This window comes from Doryrhamphus excisus, linkage group LG7 (genome assembly GCF_037039965.1).
Source record: "Doryrhamphus excisus strain RoL-2023G ecotype Guam linkage group LG7, RoL_Dexc_Guam_v1.1, whole genome shotgun sequence".
Classification (NCBI taxonomy): domain Eukaryota; kingdom Metazoa; phylum Chordata; class Actinopteri; order Syngnathiformes; family Syngnathidae; genus Doryrhamphus; species Doryrhamphus excisus.
The window spans coordinates 3,142,157-3,166,732 of NC_136363.1; the positions used below are offsets into that span (position 1 = coordinate 3,142,157).

Consider the following 24,576-nt stretch of genomic DNA (forward strand, 5'->3'; position numbering starts at 1 on the left):
ATTATAATTAAATTTCATTTCATGTAGTAAAATGAAATTCTAAAGATAGAATACCATTCTAAAGAGCAGAATAGAATAATAATAATAATAATAATAATAATAATAATAATAATAATAATAATAATAATAATAATAATAATAATAATAATAAATATAGAAATATATTAAAAATATATTATATAATAACTGTAATAAATATATAATATATATAATTATATAATAACAAAATAATAATAATAACAAATCCAAATCTAGAACAGAATTGACTTCTAAATAATTGAATGAAATAAAATAAAATAAGTAAATAAATAAGAACACCAGCGGCTAGCGTAGCTAAGGCAATACATGTTGGAAAGAACAGTTCAGTACAACGTATTTATACATGGAATACAATAGCTGTACACACGTGCGAGTACTACTGTACGGAACAGGAAGTTAAAAAAAAGAACAAGGAACTCCCCCTGATGCTAACGTGTGTCAGTCGAGATCACGGCACGTCTTATTATGTCTACTATATATATATATATTGGGTCATATGAATGTTAAGGTGACTATAGGGGTGTTATATGAACTCTAGAGGGCTCTAACGATCCCTTACCTTTGTGCAAGCCCGTGTATTTATCCTTTATCACCGTCAGCTCGTAAATCTTCCCAAATTGCTCAAAGATGGGCTTCAGGTCCTTTTCCTCCAGGTTTCGGGGGATTTGCCCAATGAAGAGCTTGATTGCGTCAGGCTCCTTCATTGGGAGACTGTGGAGGAGCAACACACACACACACGCACACACACACACACACACACACAAAGAGAAGAGGCTGTCAAGAGGTGCATGCTGGCTTCACTTCACACTGAACAGGAGGTGCAAACAGGAGGTGCAGATGGGAAATATCATATATGTATATTATATCATCATATTGCCGCTGATAAATCTAGGAATTTCGTTTCAGCAGAGAATTGAACGCACCACATCACCCCCCCCCCGACAATATAGAATATAATATAGATACAATATAGAGCTATATAGAAATAATCGTAAGGATAGATTACAATAAATAATACATTCAAATATAATAATAATAATGATAATATTATACACAATACTATACAGTACAATTCTAACAGAATACTTGAGACTAGAATACAATAAAACTAAAATTATAAAGAATAGAATAGAATTAAATGGACTACAACAATTCAATTAAAAATATTTTTACTTTAAAATACATTTGATTTTATTTTTATTTTTTTATTTTTTCTTTCTCTCCTTCCTTTTCTTTTTGTCTTTTTTTCTTCCTCTCTTTTTTCTCTTCATCTTCTCCTTTTTCTTTCTTTTTTTCTCTTTTTTTTCTTTCTTCTCTTTCTTTCTTTTTTATTTTTTCTTCTTTTTTTCTTTATATTTAATATTTATCATATAAATATTTATATTATATGATTATTATATTATTATATTTATAATATTTATATATTTATCATATAAATATTTAATATTTAATTTTATTTAATTTACAGATAATTCGATTTTTTAAATTCTAACAGAATAATCGAGACTAGAATACAATAAAACTAAAATTAGAAAGAATAGAATAGCATTAAATCAAATTACAATAAATTAAAATTTATTTTACTTTTAAATACATTTTATTTACATTGGTTGATGAAGATTTAATTTTTATTTAATTTACAGATAAATAATGAATTAGATGAATTGACTAGCCAGACGGGAATAAAATAGAATTCCAAAAATAGAATAAAATTGAATTTATTTCTAAAAAAAAATAAATAAATAAAAATAAAGTACAATAAAATACAAAATAAATTCAATGAAAAACAGAATAAAACTGACTTTGTAATAATACCAAGTAACTTATTATATTTATATAACATTTTTATGATGTTCTATAGTCAAATAATGTTACTGTGTGTTATAATATCAATAACAATACCCAAGATATGACTATTATGGAAATATATACTGTACCAGTACATGACAACAATGGCTACTGGAGTTAGCCCCATCCTACCTGTGGTGCTGGTCGTGGCACGGAATCAAACAGCGGACGCCTTCCGGTCTTGTTCTTGTTCAATTATTCAGTTATTTTGACGTTTTTAAATCCATTTGGAGGATTCGAACATCAGCCACCGCGCTCGCGTCATTCACTTCGAGATGTTGTTTTTGGGAGTGAAAAAAAAAATGTCTCACCCCCCCCCAAAAAAAAAAACACGGACGGATATTCGAGGCTTCCTTCAGGGAATTGTCTCCCGGCTCTCCTATATCGCTGTCTTCCCCCCCCCCCTCCGGTTGTGTGTACGTGCGCGCGTGTGCGTGTTTGTACTCCTTTGACGTCGTAAGCCGGTGTCTCCCTCCCTGTCCATCTCGCTCCATCCCTTCAGTGGGCGGGGCAGTCAAGCGCCGGGGACCGTCGATAAATTACTAGATTGTAAAGCACGGTTGTAAAATGTCGTTGGAACAGTGGTTAAAAAAAAAAAAAAAAAAAAAAAAAGAGAAATGATGCTCATGTTAGCATGCTAGCACTAACATGCTGATAATTAACATAATAGCGCCATGTGTTTATAGACGATTCTACTCATGAAAAACGTTTAAAATATATATTATGCTGATGTTAGCATGCAAAACCTAGCATGATAAGTGTCTGTCCGTGTTAATACTCATGAAAATGCGACTAAGCTAATGTTAGCATGATAGCTCAGTATTTCCATGTCCTGTTAATACTCATGAAAATGGATTAAAATGCTACTAAGCTAATGTTAGCATGATAGCTCAGTATTTCCATGTCCTGTTAATACTCATGAAAATGGATTAAAATGCTACTAAGCTAATGTTAGCATAATAGCTCAGTATTTCCATGTCCTGTTAATACTCATGAAAATGGATTAAAATGCTACTAAGCTAATGTTAGCATAATAGCTCAGTATTTCCATGTCCCGTTAATACTCATGAAAATGGATTAAAATGCTACTAAGCTAATGTTAGCATAATAGCTCAGTATTTCCATGTCCTGTTAATACTCGTGAAAATGGATTAAAATGCTACTAAGCTAATGTTAGCATAATAGCTCAGTATTTCCATGTCCTGTTAATACTCGTGAAAATGGATTAAAATGCTACTAAGCTAATGTTAGCATAATAGCTCAGTATTTCCATGTCCTGTTAATACTCGTGAAAATGGATTAAAATGCTACTAAGCTAATGTTAGCATAATAGCTCAGTATTTCCATGTCCTGTTAATACTCGTGAAAATGGATTAAAATGCTACTAAGCTAATGTTAGCATAATAGCTCAGTATTTCCATGTCCTGTTAATACTCATGAAAATGGATTAAAATGCTACTAAGCTAATGTTAGCATGAAAATGGCTACAAATGCGACTTTGTTTATGTTAGCATGCCAATGTTAGCATGCAACACTGAGTATGGTAGTGTCTGCTTATGCTGACTCTCTAAAACTCAACTAAATATGCTACTATGATAATATTAGTGTGATAGCAATGCTAACATTATGCTAACACTGTTAGCATGCTAGCAATAACATGCTAACAATAAAGAAAGTCTATCTCAATCTATCTATCTATCATAATAGTGCCATGTGTTTATAGATGATTCTACTCATGAAAACGTTTAAAATGTTGTGAGCAATGCTAATGTTAGCATGCAAACCTAGCATGATGGTGTGTCTGTCCATGTTAATACTCGTGAAAATTGATTAAAATGCTACTAAGCTAATATTAGCATGATAGCTCAGTATTTCCATGAGTTCTACTTGTAAAAATGGCTACAAATGCGGCTTTGTTTATGTTAGCATGCCAACGTTAGCATGCAACACCGACTATGGTAGTGTCTGCTTATGCTGACTCTCTAAAACTCAACTAAATATGCTATTGTGTTAATATTAGCGTGATAGCAATGCTAACATTATGCTAACACCTAGCATGATTGCGTTTCTATGAGCTCTACTAATACTATGCTCATGTTAGCATGCTAGCACTAACATGCTGACAATTAACATAATATCACCATGTGTTTATAGACGATTCTACTCATGAAACCGTTGAAAATGTTATTATGCTGAGCAATGTTAATGTTAGCATGCAAAACCTAGCATGATGGCGTCGGGGACCGTCAATAAACTACTAGATTGCAAAGCACCATTGAATAGCATGGCGGCACCGATATGATAATGTAAAAAAAGAGAAATTATGCTAATGTTAGCAAGCTAGCACTAACATGCTGACACTTAACATAATAGCGCCATTTGTTTATAGACGATTCTACTCATGAACACGTTTAAAATATTGATGTGAGCAATGCTAATGTTAGCATGCAAAACCGTAAAAAATAATACAAATTAATAACTTAAACTATATTAGGAAAGCAGGAAGTGAACAAATGTAACAGTTACTGATTGTAAAAGTACCAGATGGAGGGGTAGGATTTAATAAGCTTTGCTTCTTCCTACTCCTTTTGGACATGTGGAACTGTGAACTGATTATGTGATGCATTCAATTGTAATCTGATGCATGTTCAAATGAAATAAAACCATTACCATTACCAAATGTAAAAATAGGTTTCCCATGTGTATTCGTTTTTACGTAGACAGTAAAATTGAGACGCTCCCTGACATCCAGCAACGCAAATCCGTCTTTTGTTCTGGTGTTGGTGGATCTGGCCGAGGTCCTGAAATGCTTCAACTTCATCTTCAGCTCGATTGGTAGTATGACAACAGGAACGCCTTTAATACTGAAATACTTAGTAGTAGTACTTAGTAGTATAAAAAGCCAAATATGTGATTTAACGTGTAAACTGCTGCTTGTAAACTAAAGATACCACATGTAAAAGATGCACCTGAGTTTGGCTCCTTTATTTACCACGGAGGAACATCTCGGCTGCTCTTTAACATTAAGACCGCCATCTGGCACCCGTTCCTAAATCCCCATAAACCCTCACAGGGAAAAACAGGAAGGCTGGGCGATACTGACAATTTGGGTGTCGATGATACCAAACAAACACTGAGCTAGTTTTGCCCATATGGAGAGTGATAATAATAATTACATAAATAATTAATTATTACATATAATTATTATTATTTAAAAATTAATAATTACAATCATATTTAGTACTATTGTAATTATAATTATTTAATAATAATGTAATAATTAATAATTACAATATTAATAATAATTATTGTAATTAGTAATTATTTAATAATAATTATATGTAATAATTAGTTATTTATGTAATTATAATATTATATGTATTAAATATTTTAAAAATTACTTTTAAATTACTTTTTTATTACTATTAAAAAATACATAAAATTTTAACATAATTTATAACAATGAAAAATTACATAAATAATTATTACATATAATATTTATAATTACATAAATAATGTAATTATTAATTAATTAATTATTACAATATTAATCATAATTATCATTGTAATTAGTAATTATTTAATAATAATAATTATATGTAATAATTAGTTATTTATGTAATTATAAATATTATATTATTAAATATTTAAAACATTACTTTTAAATTACTTTTTTATTACTATTAAAAATGACATAAAATTTTAACATAACAATTTTTAACAATGAAAAATTACATAAATAATTATTACATATAATATTTATAATTACATAAATAATGTAATTATTAATTAATTAATTATTACAATATTAATAATTATCATTGTAATTAGTAATTATTTAATAATAATAATTATATGTAATAATTAGTTATTTATGTAATTATAAATATATGTATTAAATATTTAAAACATTACTTTTAAATTACTTTTTTATTACTATTAAAAATTACATACAAATTTGACATAATTTTTAACAAGGAAAAATTACATAATTATTACATATAATATTTATAATTAATTTATTATAAATATTGTATGTAACAATAATATTATATGTAATAATTACATATGTAATAAATTACATAAAAATTTAACATAATTTTTAACAATGAAAATTACATAAATAATTATTACATATATTATTTATAATTACATAAATAATTAATTATTACATATATTATTATTACATAATTAATAATTATTAAATAATAAACATTATAATAAACAAACACAAACAATAAACAAACACAAATTAAATAATTACAAAAAAATGTACAATATCTTAAATCCAAAATATAAATAATCCCAATACTTACTCTCACGTTCCAAACTCCCAGTTCTGGTCATTCTATGGCAACATACAAAAACATACATTTTCACTTTTGTAATAAAATGCTGACTGGACACATTATGATGCAATAACATGAAAGCTTACTAGTTGTAGATTCAAAACACACACACACACACACACACACACACCTGCGTCAGTGAAGATGTTCCCAAATAGGTTCCCATCACATGTGACACATCAAAGCCTGCCCCCCACCCCCCTTCGGGGGCGTCTGACGATAAAAACAGAGGAGGGAGGGAGTCTGATGAAACAGGAAATAAGCAATCATCAGGATCAATTAATGCAATGCAAGGTGATATTATTATTATTTATTATTTATTATAAGTCACATGACATGCTCACTACCTGATTACATACTTATATGGTATTAAATATTGATCAAGTTTACCGCCTGTTTACTGTTTAAGGTCTGTTTTGCATCATGGAGGATGGAGGGTGTTCTCAGAAAATATATACATATTTCTAAATACGTGTAAATAAAGTAAATGAGATTTCGGTGGTGCTTGAACGCACCGCAGTTGTGTGCTGTGATGTCATAGTGTTCCCAAGCACTGACATAGATGAATAAATCCACCCAACAAGATGATGAAGACAAAAAGGGTTCCAGACATGAATCTGATTTAATTACAAGTTTCTTTTGTTGCAAATGTTGATCAGAAATCAGAGTTACGTTAACGTCAAGCTTGGGGGGGGGGTTGCATTTCATTTATTTGCCTTTTACGTATAACCCCCGGCATATAGCATGATAGCTCAGTATTTCCATGTCCATGTTAATACTCATGGAAATTGATTAAAATGCTACTAAGCTAATGTTAGCATAATAGTTTTCATGTCCCGTTAATACTCATGGAAATTGATTAAAATGCTACTAAGCTAATGTTAGCATAATAGTTTTCATGTCCTGTAAATACTCATGAAAATTGATTAAAAATGCTACTGAGCTAATGTTAGCATGATAGCTCAGTATTTCCATGTCCCGTTAATCCTCATGAAAATGGATTAAAATGCTACTAAGCTAATGTTAGCATAATCGCTCAGTATTTTCATGTCGCGTTAATACTCATGAAAATGGATTAAAATGCTACTAAGCTAATGTTAGCATGATAGCTCAGTATTTCCACGTCCCATTAATACTCATGAAAATGGATTAAAATGCTACTAAGCTAATGTTAGCATAATCGCTCAGTATTTCCATATCCTGTTAATACTCATGAAAATTGATTAAAATGCTACTAAGCTAATGTTAGCATAATCGCTCAGTATTTCCATATCCTGTTAATACTCATGAAAATGGATTAAAATGCTACTAAGCTAATGTTAGCATGATAGCTCAGTATTTCCATGAGTTCTACTTACAAAAATGGCTACAAATACGACTTTGTTTATGTTAGCATGCCAACATTAGCATGCAACACAGAGTATGGTAGTGCCTGCTTATACGGATGAGTTCAAGTACGGTATGTCGAGATCTTGTTCATGGATGACGGAAGGCTGGAGCGGGAAATCGTCAAGAAAATCGTCGCAGAATCCGGATGTCGATCAGCCGATCGACGTACCGAAAGAACGAGATTACGGAAAATGAAGTTTCCCCAGCCAAAGATATAGGGGAGGAGCTTGTAAGGAGGTCAGCCCCAGCTCCTTCAAATTGAGGCTTGGGCATCAAGTCCAGATGTCCCTTGGGTGTCTTCATAGTTAGGTACTGTAGGTACTCTGGGAATGACCTTGACCATGGATGGATGGAGGCAGGGATTCTGTCTTGCAGCTGGTCTGGGAATACGACGGCGTCGCCGCCTTTGGAACTAGAAGTGGTGGACGCAGACCGCAAAGTCTGGCCTGACAATGATGGCGTCCGTGACCCAGATTAACGGCAAACGTTGAGTTGTCAGCCATTTTAGCGATTCAATTAAGACTTAAATGATTTCCGAAGTTTCCAAAATTTCATAATGTAATCATGAGTCGCACACGGCCAAACATGCATAATTAGGTAGAAAAAAACATACATAAGTCGCACAAGGCCAAAAATGCATAATTAGGGAGAAAAAAACATACATAAGTCGCACTGGAGTATAAGTCGCACAAGGCCAAAAATGCATAATTAGGTAGAAAAAACATACATAAGTCGCACAAGACGAAAAATGCATAATTAGGTAGGAAAAAAAACATACATAAGTCACACTGGAGTATAAGTCGCACAACGCCAAAAATGCATAATTAGGTAGAAAAAAACATACATAAGTCGCACTGGAGTATAAGTCGCACAAGACCAAAAATGCATAATTCGGTAGAAAAAAAACATACATAAGTCGCACTGGAATATAAATCGCACAAGGCCAAAAGTGCATAATTAGGTAAAAAAAAAAACATACATAAGTCGCACTGGAGTATAAGTCGCACAAGGCCAAAAATGCATAATTAGGTAAAAAAAACATACATAAGTCGCACAAGACCAAAAATGCATAATTCGGTAGAAAAAAAACATACATAAGTCGCACTGGAATATAAATCGCACAAGGCCAAAAATGCATAATTAGGTAAAAAAAAAACATACATAAGTCGCACTGGAGTATAAGTCGCACAAGGCCAAAAATGCATAATTAGGTAGAAAAAAACATATATAAGTCGCACAAGGCCAAAAATGCATAATTAGGTAGAAAAAAAACATACATAAGTCGCACTAGAGTATAAGTCGCACAAGGCCAAAAATGCATAATTAGGTAGAAAAAAACATATATAAGTCGCACAAGGCCAAAAATGCATAATTAGGTAGAAAAAAAACATACATAAGTCGCACTAGAGTATAAGTCGCACAAGGCCAAAAATGCATAATTAGGTAGAAAAAAACATACATAAGTCGCACTGGAGTATAAGTCGCACAATGCCAAAAATGCATAATTAGGTAGAAAAAAACATACATAAGTCGCACTGGAGTATAAGTCGCACAAGACCAAAAATGCATAACTAGGTTAAAAAAACATACATAAGTCGCACTGGAGTATAAGTCGCACAAGACCAAAAATGCATAATTAGGTTAAAAAACATACATAAGTCACACTGGAGTATAAGTAGCACAAGGCCAAAAATGCATAATTAGGTAAAAAAAAAAACATACATAAGTCGCACAAGACCAAAAATGCATAATTAGGTAGAAAAAAAACATACGTAAGTCGCATTTTAGTGATTCAATTAAGACTTAAATGATTTCCGAAGTTTCCGAAATTTCATAATGTAACTTTTGAAAGAGATTGCTATGCTAATAAATTAGGTTTTTTTTTCCTCCGTTTGGTTGTTGGGATGTTGACGTTCTCAGACGACACTGAAGAATGAGTGTGATGCAGAAACAACATTTTTTTCTGTTTTTTTTTGTTTTTTTTTTCAAAATCAAACTTTTATTATAAGTCAGTACAAATAAATGAAACTGAAGCCCCCCCCCCCCATTTCCAAAAAAATATTCACGGGTCGGAGGCTAAAAGAGCTCTTTCACTCCTCGTCTCTGTTTAAGTGGAAAAAGGGGCAAACTATGACCAAGGCGAGACCCATCACTTCAAATATTAACATCATAGTCAACTTACTGTAAAATATGATTTCCCATCATGCTAACGTTATGTATTGTATTGTATTGTATTGCAGAAGGAAGATCATTCAGGGGGGAAAAATAATAAAAACATTAGCATCAAGTACATCCTTTCCAGGCTAGCTAGCTCGCTAGCTGTGGCTAGCTCATGACACTCGACCACATCCATACCATGCAAACACTGGCGGGTATCAAACTTATTGATTATGTACTCAAATGGGACAAAATAACCAAAAAAGTGAAAGAAATATGTTTATATGCACCTTCTTGTTTTCTTTCATCTTCCGCCATTTTTTTCCTTCCGGCATTCTGGGAGATTCTGGATTCTTTCCTGTTTGTTTCCGTCTTCCGGAATTTCTGTATTCTTGGCTATTTTTGGGATTTGGACGTGTTGTTCTTCAAATGTGGTCCCACCCGTGACAGTGAAAGGGTCCTTCATAGAGGTTTGCCCTCAGTACCGTGGGGGCGGGAAGGGTCTTTTCGGACCAAACATGGGACCCGGATTCAACCCTCCCCTGGGACCCAAGCGTTTACCTCTTAATCTCGGTTCCGGACCGTATAAATGAGGTAAAGGCACACGAGGGGGCCCCCGAGGGAACGGGTGCGGGGGTGCGAAGGAAGGGCGATGTGGGGGTCGCAAACCTGGAGGGCGCCTCTCAAAATGGGGCGGCGGGCGTCTGAGTGCATTGTGAGGGCGAGGGGGGCTCTGTCTCTGGTAATCCTGGTTGTAAAAAAGATCCTGTGAGGTGGAGTTCGGGGGCGTCAGGTGCCCCCTGATTCTAGGAGGGGGGTGTCGAGGACCGCCCTGCGGATAGAAAGGAGCATCCGGGTGGCTGTAAGGGCTGTTTGGAAAGTGAGGGCCCGGGTGGTGGGGGGGGGCGTCCTCGCGGTAATGCTCGTGGTCTTCGGGGTAGCGCATGTTGTCTAAGAGGGGGTGCTGGTCCTCGTATGACTCGGGTAAATGGTCCTGAAGCACCATCCCGGGTACACTTCTGTTCTGGCACAAGTCCCCAAAGTCTGTTTGGGGTTCCGGATGCTTCTCTGAGAGAGCGGTTGGATGGCCGGTTCCGGCGGGGGGTGCGTCAAAGACAACTGGAGGGGGTGGTAACTTGGGGACGGGGGGAAGGCTTCCGAAGAAAACACCTTGCTGAGCGGTAAAACCTTGAGGGTCCTGAGACTCAAATTCTCCCGACGGCTGGTTTTTAGCAGGCATTGTCACACTGTAACCCGTGGGCGGCTGGAACCCCCTCCCTGGGTACGTCTTGCCGTACCAACCCCTATCACCCGTGCCTTCGAAGGCCTCGACGGTCTGTGTGCCGACTCCGGGACCTCCGGGCTGGTACTGTGCGACAGGTTCTGTCGTACTACGGTCCCCATATGGGTACGATTGGTACAACCGCCCATTTTGGGCAACACTCGTCTGCATCTGCAGTTTAGTGGTCTCGGGGTTCTGTGCGAGGTTCTTCTGGACGGCTAAGGGAGTTGGAGCCCCACTTTCAGGCCCCGCCGGAATGTCCATGGCCTCGTCTTGAGTCGGGGTGCCTCCTCCCTCGTCCCGCACCGGTGTCCCATCCTGTGTGTCCGTTCCCGTTCCCGGACTCAGGGTATCCGCCCTCAGGGGTGGATTCATGTTGAAGCTGAGGTCAAAGTTGTTAAAAGCAGGGTTGCCGTGCAGGAAGTTGTGAATTTTGGATTCTAAACTGTCTGGTTTTGTGGCGTCGGTTTCTGCGGTCAAACCAACGTCTCGGTGGGCAACCTGCACCGGGGCAGGGGTTGGTTTGTTCTCAGGAAGCTCTGGTGGTGGGCCTGTCCTCTGCTGTACGGTGGTGATAGATGATGATGATGATGATGATGATGAAGGCACGAGTGGAGCAGAGGAGGCCGTGGAGCTCTGAGTGGGAGCTGCTGAAGCGGACGTGAACAAGGAAGAGGGAGGAGCCTTGCCCGTCTTGGAGGACTCGGCGGGGACATTCGTAGCAGGGCTGCTCAGAAGAGAAGTGATGCCTGATTGAAGACAGTGAAGGACACAGAATCATGTTTAAATAAGAGTATGATATACGTATGTATGATACATATATACCGGATTTTCTGGACTATAAGTCGCTCCAGAGTAAAAAACATACATAAGTCGCACAAGGCCAAAAACGCATAATTACGTAGAAGAAAACATACATAAGTCGCACAATGCCGAAAATGCATAATTAGGTAGAAAAAAACATACATAAGTCACACTGGAGTATAAGTAGCACAAGACCAAAAATGCATAATTAGGTAGAAAAAAACATACATAAGTCGCACTGGAGTATAAGTCGCACAAAGCCAAAAATGCATTATGTAAAAAAAAAAAACATACATAAGTCGCACAAGGCCAAAAATGCATTATGTAAAAAAAAAAAAAACATACATAAGTCGCACAAGGCCAAAAATGCATAATTAGGTAGGAAAAACATACATAAGTCGCACAAAGCCTAAAATGCATAATTAGGTAGAAAAAAAAACATACATAAGTGGTACTCTAGTATAAGTCGCACAAGGCCAAAAATACATAATTAGGCAGGAAAAAACATAAATAAGTCGCACAGGGCCAAAAATGTATAATTAGGTAGAAAAAAAACATACATAAGTCACACTGGAGTACAAGTAGCACAAGACCAAAAATGCATAATTAGGTAGAAAAAAACATACATAAGTCGCACTGGAGTATAAGTCGCACAAAGCCAAAAATGCATTACGTAAAAAAAAAAACATACATAAGTCGCACAAAGCCAAAAATGCATAATTAGGTAGAAAAAAAACATACATAAGTGGTACTGTAGTATAAGTCGCACAAGGCCAAAAATACATAATTAGGCAGGAAAAAACATACATAAGTCGCACAGGGCCAAAAATGCATAATTAGGTAGAAAAAAACATACATAAGTCGCACAAGTCCAAAAATGCAAAATTAGGTAGGAAAAAACATACATAAGTCGCACAAGGCAAAAAATGCATAATTGGGTAGAAAAAAACATACATAAGTCGCACTGGAGTATAAGTCGCACAAGGCCGAAAATGCATAATTAGGTAGAAAAAACATACATAAGTCGCACTGTAGTATAAGTCACACAAGGCCAAAAATGCATAATTAGGTAGAAAAAACAGACTGGAACTGTATACAGAAAAAAAAGACTCACCCTCAAGGCCCCCTTGGGCCTGGACCTTGGACAGAGCACTAAGGATATCTGCAGGGCTCACATCCACCTTTGCCAGGATGTCAACCAGAGAACTAGCATCCTGGGATGGAGCGGGTAAGGTCGCTACTGATGAATAAGAGCCAGCAGCAGTGGGGCTCTCCACTGATGGTCCTGTATTACAAAGAGGGACACACAAAACAAACCTATGGGTTCAGCAAACAAACAAACAAAATCACAATGTAACTGCACCATTTACCTAGCAGGAAGTTACTCAGCATACCTTGCAGATCATAACAACTTTAGTTTTGCATGTGTAAGCGACTATGTCATCATCATTTTTGTAGAACAAAGTTAAAATAGTAAACATTTATTAAGTCAGAGCACATATAGACAAACAACCATTCACACTCACATTCATACCTATGGACAATTTGGAGTCGCTAATTAACCTAGCATGTTTTTGGAATGTGGGAGGAAACCGGGGAAAACCCACGCATGTACGGGGAGAACATGCAAACTCCACACAGAGATGGCCGAGTGCGGAATTGAACTTGGGTCTCCAAGCTGTGTGGCCTGCGCACTAACCACTTTCTATGCCGCATGTCCTCCAATGAACTGCTTTGCTCAGACACAATGCAGGATGGGAAACTTCAAAACTCATATTGGTACTTCTTTGTGTATTTTTAGGTACACCTTTGGAGTGTTAAGTTACTGTGTGATGAGTTTAGTGTTTTTTTTTTGCAAGCATAAACATGGCTAAATAAAATAATAGACATGTTTTTGGAATGTGGGAGGGAACCCGAGTACCCGGAGAAAACCCACGCATGCACGGGGAGAACATGCAAACTCCACACAGAGATGGCCGAGGGCGGAATTGAACTCGGGTCTCCGGGCTGTGAGGCCTGCGCGCGAACCACTCGTCCACTGTGCAGCCCAAATAGTAAACAAAGATGTATAAAATGGCTGGTTTTTCCACTAAAAATATATTTTGATCAAACATATACAGGGACCTACTGTACTGTACTGTACTGTACTGTACTGTACTGTACCTCCATCTCCAGTTCTTCTCACCTGTGGTTTTCATAGCCGAACTTAAACTGTTGAGGATGGAACCAATTTTACCCAGGTCAACATTTTCCACGCTGTCTGTAGGGGACGGTACAGATGTAGCACCACGAGAGGCAGGCTGTGCCGCTGCTGCTACCGATGGCTCCGTGGTTTTAGCGACCACATTGGGTGGATGGTTTGGATCCGAGTTTCTGGGGCCCTTCATGTGTTCTTCCACTGTGGGAGGAAAAACAACAGTCAATGTGAAAAACCACACTTGGCTTGTTTTAAGCACAGTTACGTTTGTTTACTTGGTATTATGAATCTTGTCCATGTAGCTAACACTAGCCCAAAGCTCATGAGTGAACCCCAGCTTCCCAGTAAAGCAGCACTTATGCAGCCCCCCCCCCACCCAGACCGCTTACACTACTACCACCATATTAGGGCACACATGACTGCAGATAAGATGTAATTATCTTGGTTCCTCAACACTTTTGATAGCTATTTAGACAACGGCCATGTTGTGAGTGATTTTCAGCAGATGCTAAAATCGGTACAAAGTGGCAGAAGTAGTTTTTATAAGAGCTCGGCGTGCATTTTTTTCCCCCATGTAAAAGAACGCTACACAGAAACCAGGAAGTCAAAAAGCATGGAGTCATGTAGCGTACACAAGTTTAAGCATTGAAAAAAAATGTGAATGTTCCAAGTGTGAAAACTGTAATTAGTTTATGGTGTTATATTTGTACATAAATGGTTATTTTCATGGCTGCACCGTGGACAAGTGGTTGGCGCACATGCCTCGCAGCTAGGAAACCCAATTTCAATTCCACCCTCGGCAATAAATTATTTTTTAAATAGAAAGTTGAATGCTTGAATTTAAATTAAAAATTGAATATTTTCATTGTGGCTGCGCGGCGCTCGAGTGGTTAGCGTGCAGGCCTCACAGCTAAGAAACCCGAGTTCGATTCCACCTTCGGCCATTTCTGTGTGGAGTACTCCGGTTTCCTCCCACATTCCAAAAACATGTCTATTATAAAGAAAACAACTTGTGTATGCTTGCAAAAAAACACTAAACTCATCACACAGTAACTTAACACTCCAAAGGTGTACCTAAAAATATACAAAGAAGTACCAATATGAGTTTTGAAGTTTCTCATTCTGCATTGTGTCTGAGCAAAGCAGTTCATTGGAGGACATGCGGCATTGAAAGTGGTTAGTGCGCAGGCCACACAGCTAGGAGACCCGAGTTCAATTCCACCCTCGTTCCTTGTTTATGTAGCCCAAGAACACAGTATTCTAAATACCTTGAAAAATCAGTCAAAATAGTCAAAAATGGCCGATACTGATTGGGTCTACATGCAAATATAATATAAAGATTAATTACTACATTTTGATGTCATTTCCTGTTGGTACTTTGTGGCGCTGTGACAAATCTGAGTTAGGGTGCCCATAAATTGGATGAAATGTAGGTCAGAAAAATAATAAACATTATTACTCACCAATAATGCCTCCGCTGACTATTTCTTCATCTGAGAGCTCCATGTCCTCCACTTCACGGTTATCATTTTCCCCAAGATTCAACGCCCGTTTGGGGGATTCTCCGATCGACGACAGAGGACTCGGGGCTGGGGGCTCCGCCTCCTCATCCATTATGCAACCATCAACATCTGGATCGGGGTTGGTCAGCTCGAGGTCGTGGAAAGGCGATTCCGAGCCCGTCGGAGACGGTGCGTCAGCAGACGGTGACGGAATAGGCGACTCGTCCAAGTCCGGTAAGGTGGCTTTTAGGTTGTCCAGCTTGCGCTTCAAGTGGGACACCCGGTTGGCAAATGTCTGGTATGCCTTGAGAGAAAGGGTGGACAGCATAGCAACATTATTAGAGCCCTCTAGACATGAAATAACAACCCTATAGTCACCTTTACACTCGGAATAGCCAATAAAGTTGACGTAATAAGACAAAAGACATAAATAAGACTTGTGTGTGGTCGAGGGTTCAGAGTTCAGTTTTAGGTTAAGGCCACAACATTAGCAAACACAAGTCTGGTGCTTGTGTGTCTCACCGAACATTACTGTAATATTACTGACGCCTCGTGACCAGTGGCGGGTACTACATTTAATCAATGTCTTTGAATGTGTCTTCTGAATGCCTTGTATTTGTATTTTACCTCATGTAGCTATTTACTTATGTATGTTTTTTTCTACGTCATTATGCATTTTTGTCCTTGTGCGACTTATGTATGTTTTTTTCTACCTAATTAGGCATTTTTGGCATTGTGCGACTTATACTCCAGTGCGACTTATGTATGTTTTTTTCTACATCATTATGCATTTTTGGCCTTGTGCGATTTATACTCCAGTGCGACTTATGTATGTTTTTTTCTACCTAATTATGCATTTTTGGCATTGTGCGAATTATACTCCAGTGCGACTTATGTATGTTTTTTCTACATAATTATGCATTTTTGGCATTGTGCGACTTATACGCCAGTGCGACTTATGTAGGTTTTTTTCTACCTAATTATGCATTTTTGGCATTGTGCGACTTATACTTCAGTGCGACTTATGTATGTTTTTTTTCTACCTAATTATGCATTTTTGGCATTGTGCGACTTATACTCCGGAGCGACTTATGTATGTTTTTTTCTACCTAATTATGCATTTTTGGTCTTGTGCGACTTATACTCCAGTGCGACTTATGTATGTTTTTTTTCTACCTAATTATGCATTTTTGGCATTGTGCGACTTATACTCCGGAGCGACTTAAGTATGTTTTTTTCTACCTAATTATGCATTTTTGGCATTGTGCGACTTATACTTCAGTGCGACTTATGTATGTTTTTTTTCTACCTAATTATGCATTTTTGGCATTGTGCGACTTATACTCCGGAGCGACTTATGTATGTTTTTTTCTACCTAATTATGCATTTTTGGTCTTGTGCGACTTATACTCCAGTGCGACTTATGTATGTTTTTTTTCTACCTAATTATGCATTTTTGGCATTGTGCGACTTATACTCCGGAGCGACTTAAGTATGTTTTTTTCTACCTAATTATGCATTTTTGGCATTGTGCGACTTATACTCCGGAGCAACTTATGTATGTTTTTTTCTACCTAATTATGCATTTTTGGCCTTGTGCGACTTATACTCCAGTGCGACTTATGTATGTTTTTTTTTCTACCTAATTATGCGTTTTTGGCATTGTGCGACTTATACTCCGGAGCGACTTATGTATGTTTTTTTTCTACCTAATTATGCATTTTTGGCATTGTGCGACTTATACTCTGGAGCGACTTATGTATGTTTTTTTTCTCCCTAATTATGCATTTTTGGCCTTGTGCGACTTATACTCTAGTGCGACTTATGTATGTTTTTTTCGACCTAATTATGCATTTTTGGCCTTGTGCAACTCATGTATGTTTTTTTTCTGCCCAATTATGCATTTTTGGCCTTGTGCGACTTATACTCCAGTGCAACTTATGTATGTTTTTTTGTAACTACTTATGCATTTCTGGCCTTGTGCGACTTATATTCCGGAGCGACTTAATAGTCCAGAAAATACAGTATTTGTATTATAGTTAATTTGACCATTTTTATGCTTGGCAATGCTTCATTTAAGCAAAAAAGATCTAAAATGTACATACATTTGCATATTTTTGAGTCATAATAGACCGTATTCATCCACAATTTGTTAATATATTGTGACAAATCTTGCTAAAATGAAGCAAAGTAGAGTTTTCCTATATTCCACTTACATTGGCGACAATCTTGACTTCTTTGTACTGCATCTCATAGAAGATATCTGCGTTGCTCAAGGCTTCCAGGAGAGGAGCCCCCGTTTTGTTTTGTCTGTCAAAAAATTTAACAAACTCTTGGAGCTGTGTACTGCCTTCTTCAAAGTCCCGGGAGAATTTCTTTCCTCCTGCCTTATCTGCAAAAAGTTAGCAGAGAAAATAGCTCAGAGGACTGACAACAAAAGCAAAAAACACTGTTTGTATAGCTTGGATAAGAGGTGTATCATATTGGGACCTTTTAGTTTCTTGAGCGCGTCAGAACTGCAGATATCAACCCTCATCGCTGCCACTTGTTTTTCTCTCAGGTCCACCTCCTCCAGGGACCTCTTGTACTGGGAAAGTTGCTCCATCAGCGCCTGGGGCTTGGAGAAGCACAGGCGATAGTCAGTCACAATGTCAAAGAGATAGATTATAGATTTAATGGCTGAAGATTCATAAAACCTTACCACAAATTCTGCAACAATCTTGGACCGAAGCTCTGCCTTGGACTCTACTGGATCTTTGAATAAATAGGACAAAACAATGTTTTTAATAAATAATAATAAATAGAAAACTCATGTGTCATGACTCATCGAGTTTTTTACAAAATATTCTGATATTTTCTGACAGATATAAGATGGGATAATACAATTTGTATTGACTGTGACTGTAGTATTCAACATTGGCCACTGGGTGTCAGTAATTGATTGATGAGACATGCACTAGAACAGGTTTACAGTAAATTAGCTCACAACAGGCACAATAATAACATAATCATAATAATAACTCAGGCTAGGACTATGTTATGGCTATAATTTTCCACCATCGAGGATATGTCATGTTACACATATCAGTATCGGTATTGGAAATTGAGAGATGGACAATATCGGTTTTCGTCAAAAAAGCCAATATTGGACATCCCTAGTACCTAGTACTAGTATTAACCTAGCATGTTTTTGGAATGTGGGAGGAAACCGGAGTACCCGGAAAAAACCCACACATGCATAGGGAGAACATGCAAACTCGACACAGAGGTGGCCAAGGGTGGAATTGAACACGGGTCTCCTGGCTGTGTGGCCTGCGCACTAACCCCTTTTCTATGCCGCATGTCCTCCAATTAACTGCTTCGCTCAGACACAATGCAGGATGGGAAACTTCAAAACTCATATTGGTACTTCTTTGTATATTTTTAGGTACACCTTTGGGGTGTTAAGTTACTGTGTGATGACTTTAGCGTTTTTTGCAAGCATAAACATGGATAAATAAACTAATAGACATGTTTTTGGAATGAAAACTTTCTATTTACAAATAATTTACTGCAGAGGGTGGAATTGAACTCGGGTCACCTAGCTGCGAGGCCTGTACGCTAACCACTCGACCAATGTGCAGCCACTATGAAAATATTCAATTTTTAATTTAAATTCAAGCATTCAACTTTCTATTTACAAATAATTGACTGCAGAGGGTGGAATTGAACTCGGGTTTCCTAGCTGTGAGGCATGTGCGCCAACCACTTGACCACCGTTCAGCCATGAAAATAACCATTTATGTACAAATATAACACCATGAACCAGTTACAATTTTCACATTTCATATAATTTAAAGCTAATATTCAAATTGTAGTGTTTTTGTCACATCTCACCTTCTATTGTTGTAGAAAGAATGGGATGAATATTGCTTATTGCTATTCATTCAGTTATTAATTGCCAGGATATGCGTATTGGACCATATGGCCTAGCTGTGTTTTGTGTGGTGAGGAAAATAAACGTTGACATGCTCACTTTTTTGCTCCACCGGTGTCACCGGTGGGGATTCTTCTTTGACTAAGCTATTCCTGAGCTCGGTGATCAGTGCATCCGAGTACACACTTCTCTCCTGCCAAATGGATAGAATCCTCTCCACGGATTTCACCACCTTGGCATCACCTTCATGTCTGAGTGAAAACAAACAACAGAGGGGAGGAGACTCTATCACATGTTTATTTCAAGGCTGAAATAAAGTCACAGTGAGAGATGGATATGATTGTGTCGGTGATGTGGATCGCTTTGACGTTCATATCCAGGTTGTGCGGGCCGAGTGAGAGCTTTGAACAGTTGGACTGACTGATTCAATGCCGCCGTCACATGCCGACATCGGGTCTGTCATCTTATAAAGCATCAGATGGCCGCGGTTTATCATGTGCATATAAATTAGGGATGATGATAATAATAATAACTGATAAATCATTCATTTAGAATTGACTTTGTGAATCTGAACTGGCAAATGGTGCCGTTGATGAAGTGTTAACTCGCTGGTGGTCTAACGTTACGTAACGTAACCATAGTTCCCCCAATATTGTGATTTACACCATAAATATTAGTCCTCCATTTATTTTATCCATATAATTAAATTCCTTGCCCGTGAAAACTTTAATGACTTAAAGAAAGCTATCGTTAGCATGCTAACATATAGCATGCTCGCTATAGCACTAAGTGGTTGTACAAGTGCCTATCTCTGAAAATGCTAAAACTGTTAGTATAATTATGTTAGCATACTAACATGTTAACACCTATAATGATAGCGCTAGGTGGCTGCATGAGTTCATATTCATGAAAATAGCAAAAAATGCTAGTGTGCTAATGTTAGCATGCTAGCAATGGTAGGTTGCTTACACCAAGCATAATCTACTTATGACTTACTTATAATCTACTTATGAAATTGGTAGAAAAAAAATGCTATTTTCATGCTAGCATGCTAGCAATGCTAACATGTTAAAACCCAGCATGATGGTGCTGTGTTCATACAAGTGACTATCCATGTAAACAGCTAAAAATGATACTATGCCAATATTACCATGAAGGCAATGCTAACATGCTAATGTCAACATGATAACACCTGGCAAGTGTTTCTATATGGGTGTACCCATAAAAATAGCCAAAAGATGCTAGTGTGCTAATGTTAGCATGCTTACACCAAGCATAATCATGTCTACTAATCAAAATTGGTAGAAAAATGCTATTCTAATGTTAGCATGCTAGCAATGCTAACATGTTAACACCCAGCATGATAGTGATAGTGCTGTGTTCATACAAGTGACTATCCATGAAAACAGCTAAAAATGCTACTATGCTAATATTACCATGAAGGCAATGCTAACACACTAATGTTAGCATGATAACACCTAGCAAGTGTTTCTATATGGGTGTACCAATGAAAATAAAAAAATAATGCTATGTGCTAATGTTAGCATGCTAACAATGGTAGGTTGCTTACACCAAGCATAATCATGTTTACTTATGAAATTGGTAGAAAAAATGCTATTCACATGTTAGCATGCTAGCAATGCTAACATGTTAACGCCCAGCATGATAGTGCTGTGTTCATACAAGGGACTATCCATGAAAACATCTAAAAATGCTACTATGCTAATATTACCATGAAGGCAATGCTAACACATCTTAGCATGATAACACCTAGCAAGTGTTTCTATATGGGTGTACCCATGAAAATAGCAAAAAATGCTAGTGTGCTTATGTTAGCAAAAATGCTATTCTCATGTTAGCATGCTAGCAATGATAACATGTTAACGCCCAGCATGATAGTGCTGTGTTCATACAAGTGACATGAAGGCAATGCTAACATGTTTATGTTTATGTTAAGCATGATAACACCTAGCAAGTTCACACCAATAATACGCATTAAATCCACATTTATAAACACTTACCACTATCATGCTAGGTGTTAGCATCATGTTAGCATTGTAGCATTTTTAGCCGTTTTCATGTACAAACAAAACAATTACTGGGAGACGACACATCATGACGTGGTAGCAGCCCCTCAACAAAAGTCCGTACTTACTTTAACAGCAGGAAAGCCTCGGGGAGCACGTCAGCGAATGCAGTGCGGTAGACCAGAGCGTTTTTCCTTTTACAGTTCTGAATGACATCATTGGCGAGGTAAAAAAGGTTGAGCTTGTGCGACGTGTCAGCTGTTGGGGAAGAGAGACAGTGATGTCAAATGTCAATAAGCAACACTGGTTAGTCCCATAACATAACATTCTGCTCAGTGTTAGCATGCTAACAAAAGCGTTTTTTACGTCATTAAAGTTGTCGCATGCGCCTAAAATTCTTTCGCCGGCATGATAAGTACATTTACATTTAGTTATAGCACCCCTAAATATGTGTTGTAACATCATTAGAGTCCTCCTGACATGAAATAACACCCCTATAGTCACCTTGACACTCCTACTACCCGGCTACGGGCTCAACAGTAGAAGTATTAGAGTTTTTATTCGGTATTATTATGGTGCCTGTTGTGAGATCACACAACCCCGCAATAAAAGCCTGTTGCTCGGGCGATCAAGTCTGGTGCTTGTATGTCTTGACTGAACAGTAGAATACCAATACTGACACAGAGTGACCAGCATAGAATACAATATATAATTTGCAGTGTCTTTGAATGCATCTTCTGAATGCCCTTTATTTGCATTTTCTGATGGAAAATATTTCATTTACGCAATTTAATGGACATGGTTTGATTTTATTTGAACATGCATCAGATTACAATTGAATGCATCCCATAATCAGTTCACAGTTCCACATGTCCAAAAGGAGTAGGAAGAAGCAAAGCTTATTAAATCCTACCCCTCCATCTGGTACTTTTACAATCAGTAACTGTTACATTTGTTCACTTCCTGCTTTCCTAATATAGTTTAAGTTATTAATTTGTATTATTTTACGGTTTTGCATGCTAGCATTAGCATTGCTCACATCAATATTTTAAACGTTTTCATGAGTAGAATCGTCTATAAACAAATGGCGCTATTATGTTAAGTGTCAGCATGTTAGTGCTAGCATGCTAACATGAGCATAATTTCCCTTTTTTCACATTTTCATATCGGTGCCGCCATGCTATTCAAACGTGCTTTGTAATCTAGTAGTTTATTGACAGTCCCCTAACAGGACATGGAAATACTGAGCTATCATGCTAACATTAGCATCACTTGTCACTTCCTGCTTTCCATAATACAGTTTAAGGTTTTTTTTTTTGTTTTGTTTTTTATTTAGCAAACATCAACTGCTTGTATTGTTTCTTGAATTGCCTGTTTCATGTTAGTAAATACAACAAAATGTGTATTACTCCAGTGACAGTAGCCTGAAACACATCTTAAACTGTATTATGGAAAGCAGGAAGTGAACAAATGTAACAGTTACTGATTGTAAAAGTACCAGATGGAGGGGTAGGATTTAATAAGCTTTGCTTCTTCCTACTCCTTTTGGACATGTGGAACTGTGAACTGATTATGTGATGCATTCAATTGTAATCTGATGTATGTTCAAATGAAATTAAAGCATTACCATAAAACAAGTTAAGAAAACACTACTTATAGTAGTAGGGACACATCTATGTTCATATCAATACACATGTTAGCATCTATGTTGTTTTTAAATGGGTATAATTTCAATTTGAATGTAAACACGACGTTGCTTTGGAGACCGAACTAGTGGCTAAGACCTGATGAACGTAATAGTACAGTACGTGGAATTTACACTGGTTAGCAATTTAAATAAGTGATTAATTATCAACTTTCTGAAAGAAAACAAAAAGTTCGTGCTACTTACATTTCTTCAAACACTTGATCCACTGTCTCACTATCATGCTGTGGTACTTCTTGTAGTCGATACACCACGTTGACAGTCCTTGAATGGAATCCATTGTGTTTGTCACATTGAGTAACTTTCTGTCCAACACGGCCTCAAACGAGGTACCCGAATCGCTCCCTTTAACCGCTGCCATGTTTTAAGATCCTGCCTTTACGTTATGACCTCGCTGAAACACACCAAAAACTAAGCTAATGGCTAGCACTAGCTTTAGCCTGCTAGCTTTCGGTAGCGATACGCAGCCATTGTCGTATTTTAAACCGTAAATGTTTATACACACTTTCTGTAATTCAAATGAATTAGCTTCTGTGTGAAAACTATTTTTACGTGTGTATTTTATGAATTAAAAATGTAGCGTATTGAATTAAGAAGGCTGCGTCGCAGTACTATACTGGAAAGTCAAACTACCGGAGTTCCTAGCCGGTAAAAAGTAACTGGAACACCTAAAAAGGCGGATATCCGTTTTGGGTAAAATCAACATTCAAGATGGATACCAAACAACAAGTTCGTGTTTTAAACCTTCGTTCAACGTTGAAGTATCGTATAGTTACAAGTTACAGTACTAAACAAAACATTAATGTCATGTTTTGTATTGTATGTCATAAACTACTATGTAAAGAGGTATTATTAGGCGCTATTCCTCGCAATGTTAAACCTTTGTAGTCCAACCTTTCTTGTAAGTCAGGTGTGTTCTTTCAGACATCTTTCATGTCTCTGACGTTTAAGCACGTTTACTCCCTTTAAGAGTATTTTGATCACATAGCAGGCATACAAATACTGCAATCTAGATTTATTGTGTGTTAAAAGCAACGTTCAAGTTTGGTTCAATTAAAGCGCCTTTATGATGGTGTAACGTTTGGGGTGGGAGTAGTAGTATTATCGGACCCTTACTTTTAAGTTATATTGTGTTTATATATTGTTAAATTATTATTATTAATTTTGACTAAAACATTTCAAGTAAAAAGTATCTCTGTATTGTTTTGGTAATGGATCGAAACAGAATTTTGCACCGTAACCCACAAATATGGCACATTTTTGACTCCACTTCAACAAATGTAATTAGCTGTAATATGTTTAAATTGATGCTTTTGATATACGTATCCTTTTCTAATATCAAGTTTTGTGTTAATTTAGCA

General features: G+C 37.0%; 2 protein-coding genes across 4 annotated transcripts in view; both read right to left on the reverse strand.

Annotated features, from left to right (window-relative positions):
* The window catches only part of LOC131102391 (CUGBP Elav-like family member 3), a 30,567-nt gene extending 28,277 nt beyond the window's left edge, over window positions 1-2,290 (reverse strand). For 2 of the 3 annotated variants that reach the window (XM_058048035.2, XM_058048034.2), the window contains exons 1-2: window positions 2,020-2,287; window positions 599-750 (exon numbers count right to left, since the gene is read on the reverse strand). In XM_058048035.2, the coding sequence (XP_057904018.1) occupies window positions 599-743 (145 nt within the window). In that variant the 5' untranslated portion in view covers window positions 744-750; window positions 2,020-2,287. Of the gene's footprint in view, window positions 1-598; window positions 751-2,019 lie in introns of all 3 variants that reach the window. The other variant, XR_013627657.1, reaches the window with a different exon arrangement.
* A 7,230-nt stretch (window positions 2,291-9,520) lies between these two features.
* rprd2a (regulation of nuclear pre-mRNA domain containing 2a) lies at window positions 9,521-23,948 on the reverse strand. Its single transcript, XM_058047362.2, has 10 exons — window positions 23,402-23,948; window positions 21,639-21,768; window positions 19,583-19,734; window positions 18,269-18,321; window positions 18,058-18,184; window positions 17,784-17,959; window positions 15,529-15,871; window positions 14,054-14,266; window positions 12,983-13,153; window positions 9,521-11,813 (listed from the first exon to the last, which is right to left on the reverse strand). Exons 1-10 carry the CDS (start codon window positions 23,574-23,576, stop codon window positions 10,261-10,263), a joined length of 3,093 nt encoding a protein of 1,030 aa, XP_057903345.2. The 5' UTR covers window positions 23,577-23,948; the 3' UTR covers window positions 9,521-10,260.
* Between the last annotated feature and the right edge of the window lie 628 nt (window positions 23,949-24,576).